Genomic DNA, 25,879 nt, shown 5'->3' with positions numbered 1-25,879 from the left:
GTTTGATTAGTTTGATTAGTTTGATCAGTTTGATCAGTTTGATTAGTTTGATTAGTTTGATTAGTTTGATTAATTTGATTAGTTTGATCAGTTTGATTAGTTTGATTAGTTTGATTAGTTTGATTAGTTTGATCAGTTTGATCAGTTTGATTAGTTTGATTAGTTTGATTAGTTTGATCAGTTTGATTAGTTTGATTAGTTTGATTAGTTTGATTAGTTTGATTAGTTTGATTAGTTTGATCAGTTTGATTAGTTTGATTAGTTAGATTAGTTAGATTAGTTAGATTAGTTTGATCAGTTTGATTAGTTTGATTAGTTTGATTAGTTTGATTAATTTGATTAGTTTGATCAGTTTGATTAGTTTGATTAGTTTGATTAGTTTGATTAGTTTGATCAGTTTGATTAGTTTGATCAGTTTGATTAGTTTGATTAGTTTGATTAGTTTGATTAGTTTGATCAGTTTGATCAGTTTGATTAGTTTGATTAGTTTGATTAGTTTGATCAGTTTGATTAGTTTGATTAGTTTGATTAGTTTGATCAGTTTGATTAGTTTGATTAGTTAGATTAGTTAGATTAGTTAGATTAGTTTGATTAGTTTGATCAGCACGGAGCGTGACTTCCTGCAACATTGATGGAGAACATCGTTGTGTTCCCGACATCTGAGGTGGTCTCAGAGGGTCTGAGCGGTAGATTCACAGCCTGGTCTTTGTTTGTTGAATGACAATTGAATATATTGTGATGTAAACTGTTAGTTTCTCACTCAAGTACTGGTTTTATGAATCATTTAACCTCAAAACATGTGACTGACATTTGATGTTTAGAACCGACGCGCAAGTAAATCAGTGTCAACATGATATTGATTTGTGGAATTTAACATTTCAGACGTTGAAACATTTTTCTATGACGTTTCTTTTCTTTTTTTTGAACTGTAATAATTGATATTATTAATTGAATTCAATCATTTCTATATTCAAAGGTTGTTTTTATTGAATACTTTTATTTAAATATATCAATATTAAAAGTTTTAATTCGTGTTTCTTACAATACTATTGAGTCATTTAATTTTCTTTTTTCAAAATGAATGCATTTTGTACACATAGAGTTTGATAAACTGATAATTCAAACATCTCCTAGTTAGAAAAACATGTTTAGCCTTTTAAATGAGATAATAGTTAAATGTTATAAATGTTGTTATATTAGTGACTCCAGACGATACCAAAAGAGTCACAAACTTTTTGATCAATCACCTGATTATCACTATTGATTTATAGTTATTCAATCATTAAAAAAAACCACAGAAAAACAATTATACCTTTTGAATATAAAAAATATTGCATTCAATTATTCATTAGATACAAATTCAACCTGTATAGACATACAAATAAAAATTCTATAAGAAATTTGTTATTTTAAGTTCAACAGATCGTTATTCTTATGGTGCTGAAATACTTCCATAGTTTTCCTTTCATCAGCATCTCACTCAAGATACTTTCTATTTATAAGTCACCATATGAGGTTTTCATGATCAAAACCACAACACATTTTGAAGCTGAAGGATTGAAATGTTCTTCTGAAAATGAGATATTTTTCTCATGTCCTTCAATAATTCATTTGATGATCTTGTTGATGTCTTTTTTTATCCACTGTTCTCATGACCTCCCTCCAGTGCCGCTGCTGGAGCACCTGTGTGCAGCCCTGCTCTACCCGGACGAGGGACTCAAGGCTTCTGTGTTCCACGTCTGGCTGAAGTTGTTCCGGTCCGCAGGAGGCTCGTCCGTCCAGTCTCTGCCCGTCAGCGTCAGGGAGCGAGTCTGTCTCCTGCTGCTGCAGACGCTCGCCGACGCCAGCTCGCCACCGCTCGTCCACACCTGCATCGGTAAGAGTTTTCAAACGGTTAAAACCCACCAATACTTTGAGAAAACATATATACTTATGGTGGTGGAATGAATGTTCTTTGCACAGAAGTCGTCAGAGTGTAATTGAGACATTTGTAAAGACTTCATCATAGATTCATATAAGTTCAGTGTGAAAATATCTCACACGAGGAACTTGTTTTTAATTCTCCTCCCTCGGTGATGTTCCTTAAGACATTACCTTCGACCTCTGGGAACCGTTGCTTCGAGTGTTTCTCTGGTTTATATAAATGATGGTGGAGTGCGAGCGAGCTGCTGGGAGGTGCAGGGAAGCACAGTTAAGTCGCTGCAGAGCAGAGCGTTGTTAGTATGATGAAGAGGAAACTTAGCTGGTCCACAACATCTGCCTCATTACCAGAAGAAAGAAGGAGTTTTCTTCACTTAAAACAACCCTTATCTTAATGAACATCCACGATGCTGGACAAGAAGAAGGAGAGACGGTGCTAATGCAGGTTCAACACTAATATGAATAAACCACATACAGTTGGTTGTGCATGTTTACTTAATCTCTTCTTAGAAGAACCTTAAGATCAAGACTAAGATAATAATGTGTCAATATGTATTGACATTGAGCATTGTTTGATTATTTGGAAAAGTGGATAAAAACGTTCCTGACGTCGATCACTGGGGTTGTGTCTCGAATCGCTCACTTCTCTAAGTGCACTGCTTACAGTACACTGTAAGACAGTGCACTGTAGGAAAGTGCACTTACTTGCTGAGTGCCCAAATGTCCACAGGGTAGTTCTGTCTCAAATCAAACTCTGCTGCTACACACTAACAGGAAGTGACTCGAGAACTTCTTCTTCTTCTACTACTTTTTAACACTGAATGAGACCAGTCATTGAAACACTATTATCTTAACTTAACAGCACTAGTTTTATTTTTGTTGTGTTGTATTAAAATGAGTGTTTCCTCGAGACATTTACGTCAGTATCTGCTGCGAAGACAGTCAGTGACGTGGCTTCAGTTCAGCGTCCATCCATCTTACACTTCTTTATAGCGTATATTCTTAAGCTAAGAGCGACGATGTGTGAAAACGCTTCTTTCTTTCACAGCGTTCTTAAGAGCGCTCTAAAGAAGATCGTAGCACTAAATGGCACCTAATCAATCTGGGACAACTCACCCTCCCTGCAGGTCATCTGGTCTGGTTCCATAAAGGCATAGTATTGAAATATGTGAAGAAAACTACAGTAGTACTGCTCAAGAATCCAGCTAGTAGCATCCACTTCTACTGATGTAGATGTTAGTTTAGTTATTGATGGAAGTTTATCAGAGTTTAACTTGTTTTTATTATTTAACTTATTATTTATTTATTTATTTTTAACTGTTAATATTTGATATCTGAAATACTTATTATATTTTTTCTTATCCTACTATTTTAATTTGATTCTACTATTAGAAAACAAAACAACAAAACCATTTTTCCTTTTCCTTTTAATTATGTAAATGTTGTTTTTTGAGCATTGAATTATAATTTTTTGATTCATTGCAATCAATCATTTCTAAGTTGTTTATAATTAAAATAAAATACTATTTTATTACTAAATTACTATTTACTATTTTCTTCTAAAAGCATATCAAATTTTTCAAAATGAATAATGTTTTTCAAATAAAGGTTATTAACCCATTATTTAAAATTACATTTAGTTGATATTATATTTGATATATTTAATCCATAACCTTTTCAATTACATATAAAATGATGGGTATAATGTTTAATTTTTTTCATGTATTATTTGAACAGTTTAATCGAACCATTCGATGTTCTGTTGCCACTGATACACTTGCTTTAACTCATCCTTCAAACACATGATTCTCTTCAAACCATAGATTTCATCTTTTACTCGATGTTATCGTCGTCCTGAACCCAGAGTCGTCCTCAGATCTGGTTCCCTCTCACCCTGCAGGTCTGCTGGGGGTTCTGGTGCAGTGGCCGGAGATGGTGTCGGTCCTGATGAACCCGGGACAGCCCAGCGAGCGCCATGACGACCAGAACCTTGACGTGAGCGGCAGCCGGAGCCAAGACTTAGAGCAACAGCCCTCTGACCAGCGCCATCTGCCTCTCGTGCTGAAAAAGGTCTGTCCAAACATCCTGCTCACAGCAACACTCACATCATCATAACAAGGAGCTCTAATCCCCAAACGCTTTTGAAAAGGGATTCACCAGGGTTTTGCTCTGCACAAATATTTGTCCTTCATGTCTGGGAAATCGATGTGATGCTTGTGTGAGTCACTGCGAGTGCAGCCAACGCAGTACAAATTGTTGGGATCCGAGCCGGAGTCCCATAAATATCTGATATAAAGTGCGAGCAGCTGTTTCCATAAGTGGCGTCAGAATATTGGTGGAATTTAATTTGATTTATGGATGTTTTAGCTTTGAATTCTTCATTAAATGTAGTTTTTAAGCATTTTTTAACCATTTTATCCAATCATTTCTATATTAAAAGCGTTGAATTTATTTTTGTTGAACAATTAAAAGGAATATTTGGTTAATGAAAAATAAATGTGCATCACATGATCGGCTGAAGGTTATTTCAAGCACCTCGGCGCTCGTTTGGTTTTGTCTGGTCGCAAATATTATACCAACATTTTGACATTGAATTTAAAAGACTAAGATGAATTCATTTATTTTAAATATCAATGTCAGAATATAAAAGTACAGTATGTGTAGAAAAGGATGGTACATTTTGAATAGTAAAACAAATTCAACCTTTGCATTTACAAATGATTGAATAGATTTAGTAAAAGAAGTCAAATCAATAGAAAGAATTGTGAGTTTTAAAACTGGAAATGTTAAATTCAATGATTCAATAACTGATGACACGAATATACTTCTTTATCTGAAAGTCAATCAGTCTCAAGATTTTTATGTTTAGGTCGTATTACGTGTATTGAGTTTGTGACAAAAGAGTCATTTATCTTATAAACTTACCTTTGACAATTAACTAAGTTAGTGATTGAGTGGTGCGTTCACTGTCTGCATGATATTTTAACCAATATGTTCATGTCAAATACCTTTTTTCTTCAATATTCATTCACGCTATTACACAATAATCAGCAAGATTTTAATTCATTTAAAAACCTAAATGTTTTAGAATTAAGAACCGCTAACGTTGAGCATACATTTGAAATTGTATTTTGTTTTCAAGAGCACTTTGATGAGTTTGTCAGTTTATATTTCTTTCACACATTTATTGCTCAGCACTGTGTCAAGATGAACGCTCGCAGGAACGCTTCAACGCTTTATAAACTATCATGGTCGCCTGACTGCGAGGACACGTGTCATCAGTTTACCTGTAACTATGGTTTGCAGGTGCTGCTCAGTGGAGACGCTGCTCTGCAGCTGGCCAGTGCGAAGTGCATCGCCTCGGTCCTCGTTCACGCTCCCAGTCAATACTGCGCCGCCTTCATCAAGGCCGACTTACCAGGTCGACTCACCATCAGTTTCAATGAACGACACTTAACCATGTCAATGAATGGACTGTGATGTAGTGAATACAAGAAAGATATCAACTCTGGTTTTCACGTGTTATCAAAGCTTGATCGAACCATCATTTGAAAAAATTGAAAATAGGGACAAACCTTGAACATGTACTTTTCTAAATGTTGAGATGAGTCACTGGCTGCAAGATAAAGAAACTCTTTCAGTTCTTGTACAAAGAAAAGCAAACGTACCGTTACATTGAGCTGCACAGCTGTAGTCTTCATCAAAGTGAGGTCAGTCATTAAACATTAAAACATTTTCTTGGAGTCAAAATATTGTTTTGCTATTTGTCGTCCAATGAGAACCTCGGTCTTGAAATGCACATGTAAACGTCCCTGTTTATGATCCAAAAAGTAAGTGATCATTTTCCCTTAACATTTTTTTTTGTTGCATTTTTTCAATAATGTAAGTAAGTAAGTAAGTAATATTTATTTACATAGCGCTTTTCTAGACCAGGGTCACAAAGCGCTTAAACAATCAAAACAATATTCAATAAAGTATATACTTTAAAGATCAAGATAATACTGATAACAACACAGGAGTTCGAGAAATTCAAGTAAAAGCCTGAACAAATAGAAACGTCTTAAGATGTTTCTTGAAGGAGTCAGTAGATCATCAAACACAGATGTTTCTTGAAGGAGTCAGTAGATCATCAAACACAGATGTTTCTTGAAGGAGTCAGTAGATCATCAAACACAGATGTTTCTTAAAGGAGTCAGTAGATCATCAAACACAGATGTTTCTTAAAGGAGTCAGTAGATCATCAAACACAGATGTTTCTTGAAGGAGTCAGTAGATCATCAAACACAGATGTTTCTTGAAGGAGTCAGTAGATCATCAAACACAGATGTTTCTTGAAGGAGTCAGTAGATCATTAAGAGCAAAGAGAGAGAAGATCGTTCCAAAGCTTAGGAGCAACAGCCTGAAAAGATTTCTCTCCTCTGGTCCTGAAGTTCAGGAACCATCAGTAGATTCTGATCCACAGACCTCAGAGCCCGAGCTGGGGTGTAAGTCTGGATCAGATCACTGATGGAAGGTCTGACCATGAATAGATCTGAAAGTAAGAACCAGAATTTTAAAGTTGATCCTGAAAGAAACTGGAAGCCAGTGAAGAGTTTTAAGGACCATATTTTCTCCTCATTTCTAGTCCAGTGTTAATCCAGTGAATATTGAAATCGTGATTGTATCTGTTTCAGAGTTCTTGTTTGATCGTGTGGCCAGCACCAAGCATGACGTGCTTCTATGGACCGTGTACAGCTGTTTGGTGCTGATGATGGAGGAGCCGCTGTTCTTCGCCCTCTGCCACTCCGTCTACGGTGAGCCATTCTCAAAGATTCTCTTCTCTCGATCAAACAACCTTGATGCTGGATTTGTTTAACGTGTTTTGAGCGAGATGCTTCGCTGAAGCACGACAGCTTCACACTCGTGGTCCGTGGATTCACCTCCGAGATTGTATTCAACTGACCTTTAACAGTGACTTGTCAGTGTTTGACGGTGATTATACATGCGAGCGTCCTCTCGGTATTTATGTTCTCTCGCTGCGACTCACAGTTACAAAGCAAAGGTTACATGTTGAGACATTTACATTTACTAGAAATCATTATTGTCGGTGTTTTAACGGGCCTTCTGCCGTTCTACAAGCATGAGCCTCAGGCAGAGTTTCCATCTCTGTTCACCAGCGAGTTCCTCCGTGTGCCGAGAACTTTAATTTTGATGATGCAGGTGCTTGGTCAGTAAAAAGTATAATCTATTTTGAAATGACTTTAATTGAATTGTGATGCACTACGGCTGTGAGTGTCTTCCTGCTTCATGTTTCTATGAGACGATCACATTTCCATCCAGGAGATAAACCTTCTCCCCACACACAAGATGAAAGCTCTTATCTTGATGCAGCCTCTCGTGAGTCGAGCCTCGCCGCGCTCGTCGTTACACACACTTTACGTTGGATTTCAATAACACGGATTCCAAAGCCATGTCAGCTAAGGAGCTCTTATCTTGTGAGGAATCACTTAGAAGTGTTGAGGAGGTGGACAACCTTGGATTTCTCTTCCATCGTGAAGCCATTTATCTCCATTTCTTGAGCGAGCAAAGAATAAGCGAGTCGTAGTTTTATGTTGTAAATACATTCCTTAAACTAACATTTACATTCAAGCAGATTTTTACCAGCTTTGATGTCACTTTATATCAAGTCAAGTTCTTTTATTGTCAAATATGCATGTATTGAGACATAGAGCGTAAATGAAATTCCTCTCTGACCCACCATGCAAAACATTTAAGACAATAAACCCTTAAAACAATTAAAGAATAAACAGTTAAACAGACATTAATTAAGACATTCAAGGCAATAAATAACCAACAAAATGAAATAATCAACAAACTTAAATAATCAACTAATAGACAGAATATAAACAAACAAAAGTTAATGCACAGATATAAGACTAAAGCTGCTGCCGTGTTAATATTGCACTTTAGCTTCTCCATCTGTCGATTAAGACCAACTGTCATGTCGTGTCAGTTACTTAGAAACGATTCTCTTCCGGAGATGAAGTCTAAACTGAGGTGAACCTTCTTTTGCTGTAGTTCTAAAATCTCTCCCAGCATCAACAATCGTGGTGAATTAATGCAGTTTCTACCTCAGAGGTAAAATAAATAACTCTCACACTGACGTTAGTCCTTAGTTTCCCTGACGTCGCACTTCGCCGGTTACAAACGGCCTCGTTGTCGGCACAGAAGCCGCGACGCGACACCGAGCGAGGAGGTCCCAGGAGGAGCCCCGTCCCTCGCTGTGTTTGCCACGTTTGCCCTAAAAAAACATCTCAACAAACGCGAGTGAAAGTTTGTGTCGGCAGGTTTTAGTCTTGATACTCTGCTCCCTGCAGGGTCTGATGGAGTTTATTTCAACACAGCCTTGACAATATGATTAAAGCAAGAAAATGTAATATATTTTAAATGTCACAGGTGTGGAGTCTCTGGTCCGCAGTTTAAAAGAAGCTCTCCTCATGACCAACCTGGAGGTGTCTAAACAAGGCCTGCTGCTCCTCACAGGGATCCTGGAGAGGTGAGAAACCTCCTCAGACCAGCCTCAGATATCTCTAGCTCCTCATTTTCTCTCTCGTGTGTGAGATAATTCTCTTGAACCTCCGGGGCTGAGTTGTTATCTGGATTCACCGCAGGGCCCTCGTGAGTTCGTGTAAAAGAGCAGATGATATCACACCTTCGCTTCCTGCCTTCTCTAGGAAGAAACTTCACTTGATCGTAACCGTAGTCGAGTGTTTCATAGATATTCACGTGTGAGTTTATTCAGTTGGATTGTGCTGTACGTCGTGTGGAATTATTTTATTCTCTATGAACCACAGCCTCAGAAAAACCTTTGACTCGTCACAGCTGTTGTCGTATCATTGAGCCTCAGAATAAACAAGTATTTTAAGCTTGTTTTTAAGCAGAAGCTAAAATGCTAACATGCTACGCAGGCCTGAAACATACAGTATATAATATAAACAAGTGTCGATCAGTTAAATAACTGTCCAGGTTTTATAAAAACTTAAATCACAACAATCTTGTCAAATATGACGCAGTGATGAATTCAGGAGGAAACTTCATCGGGAAATGTGCTTTGGAGAAGAAACTCGTCGTGTAATTACCGATAACAACGTTCCCTATTATTTCGTGCTCTCTAGCAAACACAAAACAAGGAGTCCTGCACAAGAGTTATCCTCACAGCGTGCAGCTCACATCCCCGCAGCGACATAAAGGACGGTCCTCGTGAACGCCCGATGGTAAATGTTGGGAGGTTTAATTGGCTCTGACTGAAATGTGTGTCTGGCGTATATCACGCGTCAGTAAAAACTCTGGCACTTCCGCGGAGCCGGCATCATTTTAATGGAGCGCCTCGCCTCCAACAGCCTCTTACACAAAGAGAATGAGGAATCCGCCATAACTCAGGAGGAATAAATGAAGTCGGTGACGCCGGGAGGAAAGAAGATCACAGACACACTTCTTTGGGGAAAAGCGCACCTGGGTGTGTGTCAATCACGACTGTGTGTGTAGCTCTTATATGTTGTTTACGATGCCAGACTGGTGTTGTGACAACAGGGAGGATGTGTGTGATGCTGCAGACTCGAGCCGCAAACTCGGATGACATTTATATGACTCATAGGTCAACCAGATTAGCGAGTCAGCAGTCCGACGCTGCTGGTACTGCCGCTCGCCGACGGTCCAAATGCTTGTACACACATTTATCCCTGTGTGTTCGTGCGTGTGTGTGTTCGTACAGGCAACCCACGAATGTGCGTTTATTTCCAAACGGCCCGGGGTTCGCAGCCGTCAGTGAAGCTCTGGCCGCTGCTGTTTCCTCTTCCTGTGTGATGGTTGCAACACAGGCCACCAGCGCTGCTTGTGCCCTCTTCAGGTAAACATGGACACATGTCACCGGGATCGAAGATACTTTCAGACTTCCTGCTCTTTTATAAAACTTCATCCATCAATACTGGGTCAACCATGGATCAAGAATTGTTTCTATGTTCATTCATGTTAATTCTTTAAATGTTCTATCTATTAAGTAAGTAAGTCATTTTTATTTGTATAGCACTTTTCCAGACCATCTATATTAAGACTTAATATATTAAATAAAAAAATGAATATATTCTATATATTCTTTTTCATGATACACACTGTATCAATTTTATGTTTCACTTTCAAATCATATTTAATTTTCGACTATTGTTCTTTTAGAGTTCAATAAATGTGTTTGAAATAGAATCGTTTTTTATATTTATTTACAATTAGATGAAAATAATTATGGAGTTTGTTTTGTGTTGCAATTAAACCTCCGGCCTCTAGATGGCAGCAGTTGATACGTCCTCCGCACCAAAAGGAAGAATGATGACTGAGTACGAGAGGATACAGTAGCAGCTTTCAAAGCTGACGTTTGGACATATTTTGGTTCCTCGTTGCTACACGATCACTATATATATCGTGTCATGATGCGTATCAACGGATTCTTGACAAACCACGTCCCTCATAATTACACATCAATTATTGTTTTAAAGACACATAAACATCAACCATCAAAATAATAATGAAATGGAAATACAATAATAATAATAATGAAAACGTGTAATATTGTTCTTGTAAATGTCAACCGGTCTCATGAAAAATATGTCGTACATTTTTATTTAAAATTGTCCATTTACTCCTCATTCGTTTGGATCAGACTTTGTGACCAATCGTTCCTCTTCATATATTTCACATCCTCTCAAATTTTTCAGATTTTTCCTTACAACATTCATTTATTTTGTGCAGGAAGTTCCGCCAGTCTTGCTACATTTGAATGACATTTAACTGTTTATTGATGCAATGGAGACGATGACATTAATCAAGTTGATGCAGTAAAAATCCTTCCTCAGGGATTTCTTTCACTTCCTGAAACCTGCGGATAATGATAATAACAATAGCATTGAAACTCTTCTGATCGTGACTTTCTTCTCCTTCAGATTGAACCATCAGTCCAGACCAGTGCAGTACCAGGAGATCCAGAGTCTGGTGGAGGCCATCACCAGCAGGTTCCACTCGCTCCACCTGCCACTTCCCACTTTCCAGCGAAGATCTGTGAGTCAGAAGAGCTTTGTAGTCCAGAGCGCTCGTGTTTCAGCTGTTATCGTCTCTGTTAGCAGAGGGTTTGGATCTCTCTGCTCTGTTAGATATGTTCAGTCAAAGAGATTTTTTGATCTCCTCGCTGTCAATCAATCCCTCGCCCTGATGCAATGTCTGGTTGATAGAAATGAAACGAGTGGGCGAGAGGAAGACGAGTCTTTAAACTCCACAGGGATAATCTGACCTCAGCAGGGGGGCTTTGATATTGGGATGGTCTGGATAGAATATATTATCATGTTCATTTCATTGAATGTTAACTAGGGTCACCGAGGCTAGAATGAAAAGTCTTCTGAAAGAAGCTCCTTCACGGCCAAAGAAATCCTCCTTCGCCGCTGATGTCTTTGCATCCAAATGATGGAATAAACTCCCCGTCAACGTCAAACAGCCGCAGAATACTTTGCTGGATGTGATTTTTTACGACTTAAAAAGTCACCGCTGACGAAGGAGCGAAGCATCGAGGGAATAACAAGCGAAGTGACTCGGACACGTGGTTCTCTCATGTCCTTGAATAAGTCACACGCTTCCTTAACATGCTTAAATTCCCTCTTGTCGTCGGCGGCGTGTCCTCAACAGCGAGTCAAGCACGACTCGGCTCTAGTTAGAGGTCGTGACCCCCGATGTCTGAGTGCAGGATGAGTGCTCGAGATTCTTGGGAGAGAAGCCCAGTCGTGATGACAGTCAATGGTCACGTTAGAGAATGTTCAAAATGATGGTTCAATATATAAATACTGAAGTAAGTAAGTAAGTAATTTTTATTTATATAGATCTTTTCCAGACCAGGGTCACAAAGCGCTTAAACAATCAAAACAATACTCAATAAAGTATATACTTTAAACGTCAAGATAAAACTGATAACACAACAGGAGTTCCAGAAAATCAAGGAAAAGCCTGAACAAATAAAAACGTCTAATGATGTTTCTTAAAGGAGTCAGTAGATCATCAAGAGCAAAGAGAGAGAAGATCGTTCCAAAGCTTAAGGATTTCTCTCCTCTGGTCTGGAAGTTCAGGAACCATCAGTAGATTCTGATCCACATACCTCAGAGCCCGAGCTGGAGTGTAAGTCTGGATCAGATCACTGATGGAAGGTCTGACCATGAATAGATCTGAAAGTAAGAACCAGAATTTTAAAGTTGATCCTGAAAGAAACTGGAAGCCAGTGAAGAGTTTTAAGGATCGGAGAAATGTGAGTTCTTCTACTAGAGCGAGTTAGAGTACAAACATATCAGGAAATATGACCATTGATCTTCATATTTGTATCCTTGTTTTCCTGCTTCATTGTTTGCTCTTCAGCTCTCGCCCACTAATTCCCTTCAAGTTTCCCGCCGGATAGTTGTCGTACAATCTATGTTGATATGGTGACCTTAAAGGAAGTCGGTGTTTAAGTTAAGATTGTGTTAAGACTGATGTTTTGGACGTCAGTTTGGCTCCAAGATGCAGTAAGTACCTCATGATGACGCTGTTATTACTTTATGAAGTAGAAAGATTAACAAATACAGTGATAAATAAGATAAATTGAGAATCAAAGATATTCAATTCAGATTCTACTTCCTGTGAGGTCAATAAAGTTGAGTTTGGCCGACGACTCGGAAAATCGTGATGGACTTTGACGCCCTCGTCTACGAGAATCCCTGAGTTTGAGACGAGATCATCTAATGTTCACCCTCTCGCCCTCAGATGAGCTTAAAGAAGGTGCAGTCCAGCGTCCTGGCCAACAGGTCCGGGGTCTTCCTGCTCCAGGCGCTGGCCTGTTTCCAGGCCGCCTGCAGGTCAGTCCACAATCTGAGGGTGACATTTATTTGACTTTGTGAAAGGTCTTCTGAAATGAGGTCCTTGGTTGGAGGTCTGAAGATTGTGTGTCTGGTCAAGGTTGGCGGACGAGTGCGGCTCGGAGCCGGTCCTGAGAGAAAACACCTTCACCGCTCCGTCCAAGAGCTGCGACGCTCTGGAGTCTCTGCGTCGATGTCTGCTGAGCTGCTGCGACGCCGTCTGGATCCCCACTGTGGTCGTGAGCGCTGGTCACACACACACACACACACACACACACACACACACACACACGCACACACACGGTCTAACCTTTCCCAGCGACTCGTACAGAAGTAGGTCACGCTGACGACGACGAGTTCCTTCAAACGACTCTATCATCAGCAGCAGCTGCTGCACTGAGACGATCCTGATCATTAGCCGGTGGTCACGCGGCGCGAAGCCCATCATTCAACGTCTTTTATTACAGACGTGATGAAAACAATCATGGAGAGTCACCATTATTTGTGTCTGTGCAGAGGATCTGCGAACGCTCGCCACATCCCCAGATTCTGCAATATTTCTACTCCGTCCTCTCCTGGCAGTTCACGCTCTCGCCGTCTCTGATGCCGGCGTTTGCCAACAAGCTCGGTGAGTCTGGTTGTTGACCTCATGCCTCTTTCATGATTACTCTTCGTTTCATCGACTCCTGTTTCTAGTTCTCACCTCACCCCCTCTATATCCAAGACGATACTGCATATCTAAACGTATTTTTAAATATCAAAGTCTATTGCCGCTGGTACATTTAATTTGAACAGCAGATAAACTTCAAAACAACCACAGAACTCTGTGGCGTTAATAACCACACCCCACAAAACTGAAACTCCCATGATGCCTGTTGATTCTACATCTATGTTGCCATGTCAAAAGTGGTGGACAGCTGTGATTGGTTGGCTGGGCGGCAAAGCAATACGGTAGTTTTTCAGGTCACTGTTACTGAAAGAGTTCAATAGTTTCAATGAATGTCGTTAAATAAATGTTTTTAAATTGACCAGGGCAAAAAAAAAATGAAATGGTCATTATTTTTCTCAGATTTATTTTATTTACGACTGTAAAAGTATCACAAAAGTATCTCAGCAACATAACTTGTGTTTAGAATTGTAACTATTGATATGATTCACTTTCATTGGCTGTGAAGATCCATCAAGAATCGAGCTTTAAACTCGTCTCCAGACGCCTCAGCAGCGCGGCATAGAAAAGAAGCTCATCAAGCAGTAATTCAAAGCACCTCACTTGACCCACGAGCGCCGTGAAGACAATTCCTCTGCAGCTCGGAAGCATCGCAGAGATTCTCTTGAGTTTGAGTCTGTTTTTAAAAATAAGATCAAACCGCTCCCAGCCAAACCACTCAGCAGTCACGGATGAGTGAAGAAGAATCTGAGTCCCAGCCTGTGGATTTAACATATTCAAACATCACATGATGCATTTTGCACGAGCCATAAATGTTTAAAAAAAAACAACGAAATAAGCAACGCTTTCATTTTTAATTATGAAAAAAAAAAAAAATCCCCCTCGAGTGTTTTACTTTCCTGTGGCGTATTCATATTCATGAGTCCAGGAAACATCAAAGACTGTGAGAGACATCATTGTAGCTGCAGGAAAGAATGTAGCGGTCGTCGAGTTTTTATACTTTTACTCACAACAAGTCGTATCCGTACGTTCACCGGCGTCAGCATTTGTCCATCACTGAAGCTCAGCATCATGACCAGTTATTGACAGTATTTGAAGTAAATATGGTCTCCTGTGGTTCAGATGTTTGTATCCATGTGTGTGTGGTGGTCCACCTGCTCCAGCACCTCTTTGATGTGTCATCGTTATTCACCTCCACAGCATCGTGTGGATTCTACAGGCTGGCCCTGGAACACAAAGGGCTTCTGTGTGTGGGAACCAGGTACAGTGGAGAGAACCACCCGAGGCCTCCTCTGATGGATCCCTTTTCTGCAGCCTCGCTTTCTCACGTGCAGGTTCTTTCTATGCAGTCGGGAAGGCAGGGAGATGTTTTTAGAATCAATATAAAAGCAATGTATATGAACAATAGATCAAAGATGACTAGTCGTGGCACAGAAGACACGATCCACACGTGACCCTCTAAAGGTTTACATGTTGGTTTGATCTTTTCCCGCTGAAACGAAGCCCTTGTCGCTCTTGAAAGAAAATGTTTTTAAACTCTGCATAATATTCCGCCGCGAGCTCATACTTCTCCAGCGCTTCCAATCCGTCACATCAATGCTTCTCTTCGTCCGACTCTTTGTCTTCTTCTTCCAGGAACTCGCACTTGAACGCCTCATGCTGTGGTTTCCTTCTCCAGCTCAGCGTGAGTCTGCTCTCGCAGGCCGGCGACGCTTCTGGCCGACGGCGGCGCGGTGAGTGAAGGCATCAGCAGATGATGATCACTTTCTTATCTCCTGCTTCCAGTAAACATGTGTGACCATCAAATATTAGCTGTTGAAAGACAACGAGAGTGAAACACAACAAGTCTTTTATCAATGTAGGCTTTTACTTAATAATAGACTTTCTAGTTGAGCGACTGCAATTGTTTGTTTCTCTTTTCTGGTTAACAAAACACGTGTTTAACGACATAAAAGAGGAAACTCAGTGTATTTCCTTGAAGTCCAGATACACAAATATACATTATTTGTCACTGATTATATCAACCTTCTTATATTTATATGTGTAAATCATTTCTTATAAAAGTGTAGTGCTGTGTCACAAATCACAAACTTCTCTTAGTATACTAGAAGTTAGTATGCATCAGGATAGTGTACGTACTAACTAGTAACTAATCCTCCACAGATAGTATGTCACAAATCACAAACTTCTCTTAGTATACTAGAAGTTAGTATCATCAGGATAGTGTACGTACTAACTAGTAACTAATTCTCAACAGATACTATGTCTCAAATCACACACTTCTCTTAGTATACTAGAAGTTGGTATGCATCAGGATAGTGTACGTACTAACTAGCAACTAATTCTCAACAGATACTATGTCTCAAATCACACACTTCTCTTTGTATACTAGAAGTTAGTATGCATCAGGATAGTGTACGTACTAACTAGTAACTAATCCTCCACAGATAGTATGTCTCAATCATACTTCTCTTAGTATACTAGAAGTTAGTATGCATCAGGATAGTGTACGTACTAACTAGCAACTAATCCTCCAAAGATAGTATGTCTCAAACATACTTCTCTTAGTATACTAGAAGTTAGTGTCATCAGGATAGTGTACGTACTAACTAGTAACTAATCCTCCACAGATAGTATGTCTCAATCATACTTCTCTTAGTATACTAGAAGTTAGTATGCATCAGGATAGTGTACGTACTAACTAGTAACTAATCCTCCACAGATAGTATGTCTCAAACATACTTCTCTTAGTATACTAGAAGTTAGTATGCATCAGGATAGTGTACGTACTAACTAGTAACTAATCCTCCACAGATAGTATGTCTCAAACATACTTCTCTTAGTATACTAGAAGTTAGTATGCATCAGGATAGTGTACGTACTAACTAGTAACTAATCCTCCACAGATAGTATGTCACAAACATACTTCTCTTAGTATACTAGAAGTTAGTATGCATCAGGATAGTGTACGTACTAACTAGTAACTAATCCTCCACAGATAGTATGTCACAAACATACTTCTCTTAGTATACTAGAAGTTAGTGTCATCAGGATAGTGTACGTACTAACTAGTAACTAATCCTCCACAGATAGTATGTCTCAAACATACTTCTCTTAGTATACTAGAAGTTAGTATGCATCAGGATAGTGTACGTACTAACTAGTAACTAATCCTCCACAGATAGTATGTCACAAACATACTTCTCTTAGTATACTAGAAGTTAGTATGCATCAGGATAGTGTACGTACTAACTAGCAACTAATTCTCCACAGATAGTATGTCTCAAATCAAACTCTGCTGCTACACACTAACAGGAAATGACGCGACAGCTTCTTCTTCTACTACTATTTAACGATGATATCAACCAGCTGTAGGAACACTAGCGCCACCTGCTGGCAGCACGTTTTGCAAGTTTGGAAAAAGAAATAAAGAAAAAATATGAGAAACTAAATATTCGCGAGATATTTAAGCTGGTATCAGCAGCGAAGACGTGTTTATCCTTCTACTGCTGCAGAAAATACACCTGTAAGTATGTGAATATATATATATATATATATATATATATATATATATATATATATATATATGACGTAACTTCCATTAAAAACGTCACTAAGATGGCGGCCGTTTAGGGTGGTTAGTGTCCATCGAACCATACTTAGTTTTGTGGGCGTTTTAGTGACAATTTAGTGGATTTATGGAGCACTACATTTTTCATACTAAGAATTGAGACGCATTTAAAATACTAACTTTGAGTACGCAAGTATGAGATTTGAGACCCAGCATAGCTGTGTATCTTATGTGTGTTTTTCTTACGAGACACAATATTTATTACCTCAACCTCCTGAGATACTGCGTCCTCCTAGTATTACATCGTTCATCACGTCGTTCTTCAGGAACTCATTGTGAAACAAGTGTTGAAGATGAGTTTGAAGGGAACAGTGGTCTTGATATTGTACTTTTTGAGTGAAACCTACCGTGTCCTTCTGGGAAATAAAAGAGAAATAAAAACAAATGTCTTAGAAATGAGAACTCAAGGTTGAATCCTTGCTACTGGCGGTTCTTTGTAAGATCCTCAGATGCTCCTCAGTTCGGTCAGTGCTGGTTGCGTCTCTGGAGACCTCGTGTTCTTTGGCCCTCATTTTTGACATGTTCGTCCTGCTCAGAGAAGACCACTCGTTCAGTGGTCACGTCTCAACCAACAGAGAACCTTCTTCTCCAGCAGGAGGTTCCTGGAAGATAAACCACCGACCGATTTCTTTCTTCCTGGATAAAAGAGCTAAACCCGTTGATCACAAACATCAGAACGAGACGACAACGAGGCATCACTTTGAAGCAGAATTGCCGTGAGAAGAAAACGTAAAAAGCTGTTTTTATTTCTGGGTTTTTGGTCGATCAATGGATGTGTTTCTGGCGCTGAGTTGGTGTGATGTTGGAGTGAACGTCTCAGAACTCACCGGAAACACTGCTGGTTCTTGTCGTTGAAACACAGTCGACAGCAGAAGAAAACATAAACACATGAACCGTGAAGAGTTCTGTTGGCTCGTCCAGTTTCTTTGTGGGTCATGGAAGGAACACGAGAGACAAGACGTCATGAACGCGTCCAACCTGAGGTCGGATCGGCTTCTCTTTCAGAACCTGCGGTTAAATCGTTCGTGGAAAACCTGGAGCTGAAGGACGACTGCGACTCCATTAAAGGTCATCGCTCGCGGCGACGACCTGCGTTGAGTTGATACTGACAACAAGAGCGCGACTGCAAACCTCCAAATGACTTTTCTACGAGGGGGATCCAGGAGAGACTCGGGGTAGAGCTGCTCGGTTGGATCATGTGATGTTCCTTCACCCGAGGAACGATAGCATGTTTACTATATTAATTATTAGGCTCTAAGAAAACAAAGATACACTTTAATATCATGACGGATTTGTTTTCATAGTTTTCTTTTATCGTTTACATCGTAATAAATTGTGTATTAAAGAAAATAATTTGATTTTTTTCATTTTTATTTACAATTAACAATTAAATATTCTTGACTTTTGTTAAAATTAAACTTGACTGAGGACGAGAGGATACAGTGTGTTACAAATGTGTCAGAGTTATCCCTTGTGTTGTCTCTGGTTTAAGGTGAACGACGATAACGAATTCATATTCAACACAATTAAAATAATTAAAAATCACTTTTTTGGAGGGGCTTTGAAATCCTTTTATTTTTCTTACTTAGTTACTTAAATGGTTTATATTTCAATAATTATCATAATTCAATTTTCTTTTTTTTTTTACAATTAAGTTCAAATATTCACAGCGTTTGTCCGTGTTGCAATTACACTCCCGGCCTCTAGATGGCAGCAGTGGTTACGTCCCCCACAGCTAAAGGAAGAATGATGACTGAGGACGAGAGGATACAGTGAGTCCAACAGCTTTTTAAAGCTGATTTTGGACATATTTTGGTTTGAAACCAAATGTGTAACGATACCGTATTAATATCGTTTCTGATCGTCTCCTAATGAAGTCCTCAGAACGTGAACCTGGACAGTTGTGTGATTATCCTTTTTATTATAACATTTATTATCCTTCGTTTAACTTCTCTCTGGATTCTAGACCCAAAGGTTGAAGGATCTTTTGCAAATGGCACTTTCTTAATAAGAATATTTTAATCTTCATTTTTTTCATAACCTTTTCTTTGGTTGTTATATTCTTCTCCTTCCTCGCCGTCTATTTTTGCTCCACCTCCCTGGAGACCTTGGACTCCCGGCGCTGCCTGAGCCGAGCATCAATGACCGTCGTCCCTGTGAGACATTATTCTTCTTCTGCTCCGAACTCAGCTCAAGCTCCTGTTATTCTGTGTGTTTCTGTCCTCGCTGCACAATGTCCTGCTATTCTTGGACCCAAAGGTTCTTCAACCTTTTCGTAACGGATGCATGTATTCGTGCAGTGGTTACTATGACGACCGATTTGTTGTCGTTTCTTAAGCCGAAGCTGTCATTTATTTACCTCTTCATCTGGTTCGTGGTGATCCAGCGACACTTCTATTGACGTTTCAAAGCAGTAAACAAACCTCCTGCAGCAACAGAGCTTTTTATATCCCTTGTATGTGAACATGACGCTTGAATCAATGTTTGAAGGTCATTAGGTTAGATCGCGACCTTGGACACTCACGAATACATCGAGAAGATTTGAGTGACATCCAGGTGGTCTTCCATTGTTATTGTACAAGTATTTTAAATACCGTAGTATATTTCCCGTATTTGTATGATAGTTATCACATTTCTACATTAAATAATCTGATTTGTCTGCTAAAAATTGTAGAAATATGTTAAAAATCACATGATAATATTCGCATTTGAATGATAGTTATCACATTTCTTCATGTATTATCGCATTTGTCCGATAAATATTGTAGAAATATGTTAAAAATCACATGATAATATTCACATTTGTATGATAGTTATCACATTTCTTCATGTATTATCGCATTTGTCCGATAAATATTGTAGAAATATGTTAAAAATCACATAATATTCACATTTGTATGATAGTTATCACATTTCTTCATGTATTATCGCATTTGTCCGATAAATATTGTAGAAATATGTTAAAAATCACATGATAATATTCGCATTTGAATGATAGTTATCACATTTCTTCATGTATTATCGCATTTGTCCGATAAATATTGTAGAAATATGTTAAAAATCACATGATAATATTCGCATTTGTATGATAGTTATCACATTTCTTCATGTATTATCGCATTTGTCCGATAAATATTGTAGAAATATGTTAAAAATCACATGATAATATTCGCATTTGTATGATAGTTATCACATTTCTTCATGTATTATCGCATTTGTCCGATAAATATTGTAGAAATATGTTAAAAATCACATGATAATATTCTCATTTGTATGATAGTTATCACATTTCTTCATGTATTATCGCATTTGTCCGATAAATATTGTAGAAATATGTTAAAAATCACATGATAATATTCACATTTGTATGATAGTTATCACATTTCTTCATGTATTATCGCATTTGTCCGATAAATATTGTAGAAATATGTTAAAAATCACATGATAATATTCGCATTTGTATGATAGTTATCACATTTCTTCATGTATTATCGCATTTGTCCGATAAATATTGTAGAAATATGTTAAAAATCACATGATAATATTCACATTTGTATGATAGTTATCACATTTCTTCATGTATTATCGCATTTGTCCGATAAATATTGTAGAAATATGTTAAAAATCACATGATAATATTCACATTTGTATGATAGTTATCACATTTCTTCATGTATTATCGCATTTGTCCGATAAATATTGTAGAAATATGTTAAAAATCACATGATAATATTCACATTTGTATGATAGTTATCACATTTCTTCATGTATTATCGCATTTGTCCGATAAATATTGTAGAAATATGTTAAAAATCACATGATAATATTCACATTTGTATGATAGTTATCACATTTCTTCATGTATTATCGCATTTGTCCGATAAATATTGTAGAAATATGTTAAAAATCACATGATAATATTCACATTTGTATGATAGTTATCACATTTCTTCATGTATTATCGCATTTGTCCGATAAATATTGTAGAAATATGTTAAAGATCACATGATAATATTCACATTTGTATGATAGTTATCACATTTTCATGATAATATTTGCATTTGTACGATAATTACAGTTCAAAAATGTTAAATATTGTACGATAATTGATGGTATCCAATTTGTACGAATACGGAAATGATCATATGCGAACAATAACTATCGTAATTCACGATAATAATCTTATTTGCACAAAGTATCATCATTTGAACACTTAATGAACTTATGGTTGTATTCGAACACAGCTGTCGTGAAACACTGACAGAATCCCGTTCCCGTCGATGATAATGATGATGAAATCTAATTTAATTCAGATTCTCAGGAATTTAAATGTGTTTAGATTTTCATTGTGCTGGAATTTGATCCGGATTGAGGTTTTGAGGTGTTCATGGTTCACGTGTGCGGCTTCTACCCTCAATCTTCTGCTCCATCGATTAGCAAAAATATTATCGTTATTTTATTTTGCTGCCGAACAAAACGATCGGTGAGTAAAGCCGTGACACAGCAGTGTTTGTAACATTAGCAAAGAGTTGGTAATTATATGTTTTTAAGTATAAACTGATGGAGTTAGATTTCAAAGGTGTATTTCTTGAAAAACGTATTTGATAAATGTTTCATTTAGTAGAGAAACGGCTTGTAAATCGACAGTATGTTTGATGTGAAGCTATGAACATGTTTGATGCTCACAGAGTTGATCATTAGAGAGTAACGGTTGTATTAGTCATTGATTATAAATCATATAGTTTGACCAATAATGACTGATCGATCAGAAGTATTGTTCTGGTGCTGAAGGCTCAAACCCTGATCTGTGTCTCACAGAGGTGGACCAGGTGGACCAGGTGGAGACCCTCCTGAGACTGGGCCTCCCCTCTCTGTGCTGCCTCCCGTCAGAGTGGCCCTCGCTCATGTGTGAAGCCCCCGGACCCTGTGACACCAGAGGTCCCAGAGTCACTCAGTCCTGCCTGGTGCTGATGCTGCGTCTGGCCCTGCAGAGCGGAGACCGGTGAGGACCTTGAGCAGTAATCTGTCTGGAAACTAAACACTGTCTTTATATTCATCTGTGAAGCAGCCAATCAGAGAAGCTGATCAGGTGTGGAGGACGTGCTTGAATGTATTCAGATTCAGGGGCCTCATGTACTGAGGGGTTTTATGCACAAAAAACATGCTGAGCCAACATTTTAAGTCCTTCATCATCATCTTCATCTTCATTATCATCTTTATTATCATCTTCATCATCATCATCTTTATTATCATCTTCATCATCATCTTCTTTTTCTTCATTATCATCTTCATCATCATCATCTTTATTATCATCTTCATCATCTTCATCATCATCATCATCATCATCTTCATCTTTATTATCATCTTCATCTTTATTATCATCTTCATCATCATCATCTTCATCTTAATTATCATCTTCATCATCTTCATCTTTATTATCATCTTCATCATAATCATCATCTTCATTATCTTCATTATCATCTTCATCTTCTTCATCTTAATTATCATCTTCATCATCTTCATCTTTATTATCATCTTCATCATCTTCGTCATCATCATCATCATCTTCATCATCTTCATCATCATCATCATCATCTTCATTATCTTCATTATCTTCATCATCATCTTCGTCATCATCATCATCTTCATTATCTTCATCATCATCATCATCTTCATTATCTTCATCTTCATCATCTTCATCATCTTCGTCATCATCATCATCATCTTCATTATCTTCATTATCATCTTCATCATCTTCATCTTTATTATCATCTTCATCATCATCATAATCTTCATTATCTTCATCATCTTCATCATCATCTTCATCATCATCATCTTTATTATCATCTTCATCATCATCATCTTTATTATCTTCATCATCATCATCATTATCTTCATCATCATCTTCATTATCTTCATCATCATCTTCATCTTCATCTTCATCTTTATTATCATCTTCATCATCATCATCATCATCATCATCATCTTTATTATCTTCATCATCATCATCTTTATTATCTTCATCATCATCATCATCATCTTCATCTTCATCTTTATTATCATCTTCATCATCATCATCATCATCTTTATTATCTTCATCATCATCATCTTTATTATCTTCATCATCATCATCTTCATTATCTTCATCATCATCATCTTTATCATCATCATCTTTATTATCTTCATCATCATCATCTTTATCATCTTCATCATCATCATCATCATCATCTTTATTATCTTCATCATCATCATCTTTATTATCTTGATCATCATCATCATCATCATCATCATCATCATCATCATCATCATCTTCATCATCATCATCTTTATCATCTTCATCATCATCATCTTTATCATCATCATCTTTATTATCTTCATCATCTGTGATGACATAGTTCAGATGGTAGAGTGGTTGCCTGCAGTCCAAAAGGTTGCAGGTTCAATCCCAGCTCCAGACAAGCTTGTGTCGTTGTGTCCCTGAGCAAGACACTTCACACTGATTGCTCCTGATGGTGAACTTGGCGCAAGTGTGCAGCCTACAGCCTACTCCCATCAGTATGTGTGAATGGTTGAATTTCCCCTCGCGGGACTAATAAGGGATTCTAAAAAGAAAAAAAAAGAAAAGAAAAAAAAAATCATCATCTTTATTATCTTCATCATCATCATCATCATCTTCATTATCTTCATCTTTATTATCTTCATCATCATCATCTTTATCATCATCATCTTTATTATCTTCATCATCATCATCTTTATTATCTTCATCATCTTCATCATCATCTTCATCTTCATCTTTATTATCATCTTCATCATCATCTTTATTATCTTCATCATCATCATCTTTATTATCATCATCATCATCATCATCATCTTCATCATCAATACTCAGCACGTTAAGTTACTAACAGTTTTATTCTTGTTAAACTCATGTTAAAACGTCTCAAATAAGCCCCTGATCGTCTTTAAACAAAGTATTTGCGTTAATAACTGTATATAAAATATAAACATTTACACGGAGCTCGTCTGCACTATTTAAATGTAAGTATGTTCACGTCAGACATGTTCAAATGAACGAATATAAACAGTTAATCCAGTTTATATTCATGTTTTCATTTGTTTGTTCTGATCGTGGAGAGAAAAATCACGGACTCTGCTTCATTTAAATATGATTTAAATATGTAAATGAGGGCACGGAAAGTCAAATATTGGCAATAAATAAATATAAATTGTGGCTAAAAGTTAAAAGAAGAGAGAAGGTTGGCTCTGGAGTGTTTATTTAAGGGATGATAAAGGTGAGCAGGATTGATGAGCGACAGAATAATGCAGAGCAGGAAAGAAAGACAAAGATAAACGTCACAGTTGATCATCACCAGGAGAAGAAGCTCAGACAGTCGAGGAACAGGATTCTGATCCTCAAAGTGCTGCCTGTGTTTTCACACAACAGAGTGGAGCTAAATGTCAGGAGCAACACAAACTCGTGGACATCAGCCCTTCCATTAAAATGTCAGCCGATTCCTCTGGAACTCTGTGATCCACTGTTGAATCGAGTCTGAATGTCGTGACTTCTGTCATTATTAAGCGATTATTTCTACAATTGGACATGTTTGGACAATAAAAAGTCCGAATCAAATACAAAACATTAGCAACTCAACATTGGAAACCAACTCAACATCGAGTCGTAATGTTTTGGTAACAAACAAATACTGGCTTTAATTTCAAACATATTTAGTTTTTTTCTAAATCATAAACAGACAAGGTTGAAGTCCAGGACCTTGTTGTGATCATCCCACCTCTGACGCCACAGAGCATCTCTTAAAGCACCTGCTGCCTCATCATGTTGATGCTCAACTCACATCTACAACAAGACCCTTGGATTCGTCGATGCTCTTTAAGGTTTTCTTAATCTAATAACCTGTGTTTTCCGAGGCATTAACTTCATCATCATCAACTTCATCATCTTCATCATCATTATCTTCATCATCTTCATCATCATTATCTTCATCATCTTCATCATCATTATCTTCATCATCTTCATCATCTTCATCATCATCTTCATCATCTTCATCATCATCATCATCATCATCATCACCATCATCTTCATCATCTTCATCATCACCATCATCATCATCATCATCATCACCATCATCTTCATCATCATCATCATCATCTTCATCATCATTATCTTCATCATCTTCATCATCATCTTCATCATCTTCATCATCATCATCATCACCATCATCTTCATCATCTTCATCATCACCATCATCATCATCATCATCATCACCATCATCTTCATCATCATCATCATCATCTTCATCATCATTATCTTCATCATCTTCATCATCATCATCATCATCTTCATCATCATTATCTTCATCATCTTCATCATCATCTTCATCATCTTCATCATCATCTTCATCATCTTCATCATCTTCATCATCATCTTCATCATCTTCATCATCTTCATCATCATCTTCATCATCATCATCATCTTCATCATCACCATCATCTTCATCATCTTCATCATCTTCAATCTTACGGTTTTCTTCCCGCGTCACATTAGTTTGATCTTAAGTTGATTGTAATGTTTTGGTAACAAACAAATACTGGCTTTAATTTCAAACATATTTAGTTTTTTTCTAAATCCTAAACAGACAAGGTTGAAGTCCAGGGCCTTGTTGTGATCATCCCACCTCTGACGCCACAGAGCATCTCTTAAAGCACCTGCTGCCTCATCATGTTGATGCTCAACTCACATCTACAACA

General features: G+C 37.8%; 1 protein-coding gene across 1 annotated transcript in view; it reads left to right on the top strand.

Moving 5' to 3' along the window:
* Positions 1-25,879, top strand: part of mei1 (meiotic double-stranded break formation protein 1) — a 77,201-nt gene that overhangs the window by 8,725 nt on the left and 42,597 nt on the right. Inside the window, 13 exon segments of the mRNA XM_087809651.1 lie at positions 1,667-1,876; positions 3,821-3,990; positions 5,227-5,341; positions 6,594-6,713; positions 8,356-8,455; positions 9,671-9,805; positions 10,890-11,004; positions 12,724-12,815; positions 12,916-13,054; positions 13,332-13,443; positions 14,683-14,743; positions 15,118-15,215; positions 21,932-22,115. Coding sequence (XP_087665777.1) covers positions 1,667-1,876; positions 3,821-3,990; positions 5,227-5,341; positions 6,594-6,713; positions 8,356-8,455; positions 9,671-9,805; positions 10,890-11,004; positions 12,724-12,815; positions 12,916-13,054; positions 13,332-13,443; positions 14,683-14,743; positions 15,118-15,215; positions 21,932-22,115 — 1,651 coding nt within the window.

The sequence above is a fragment of the Callionymus lyra genome, chromosome 15 (assembly GCF_982586985.1).
Source record: "Callionymus lyra chromosome 15, fCalLyr1.hap1.1, whole genome shotgun sequence".
NCBI classification, from domain to species: Eukaryota; Metazoa; Chordata; class Actinopteri; order Syngnathiformes; family Callionymidae; genus Callionymus; species Callionymus lyra.
Note: the sequence above shows the minus strand (reverse complement) of the source record. Positions and strands in the feature narration are given on the sequence as shown.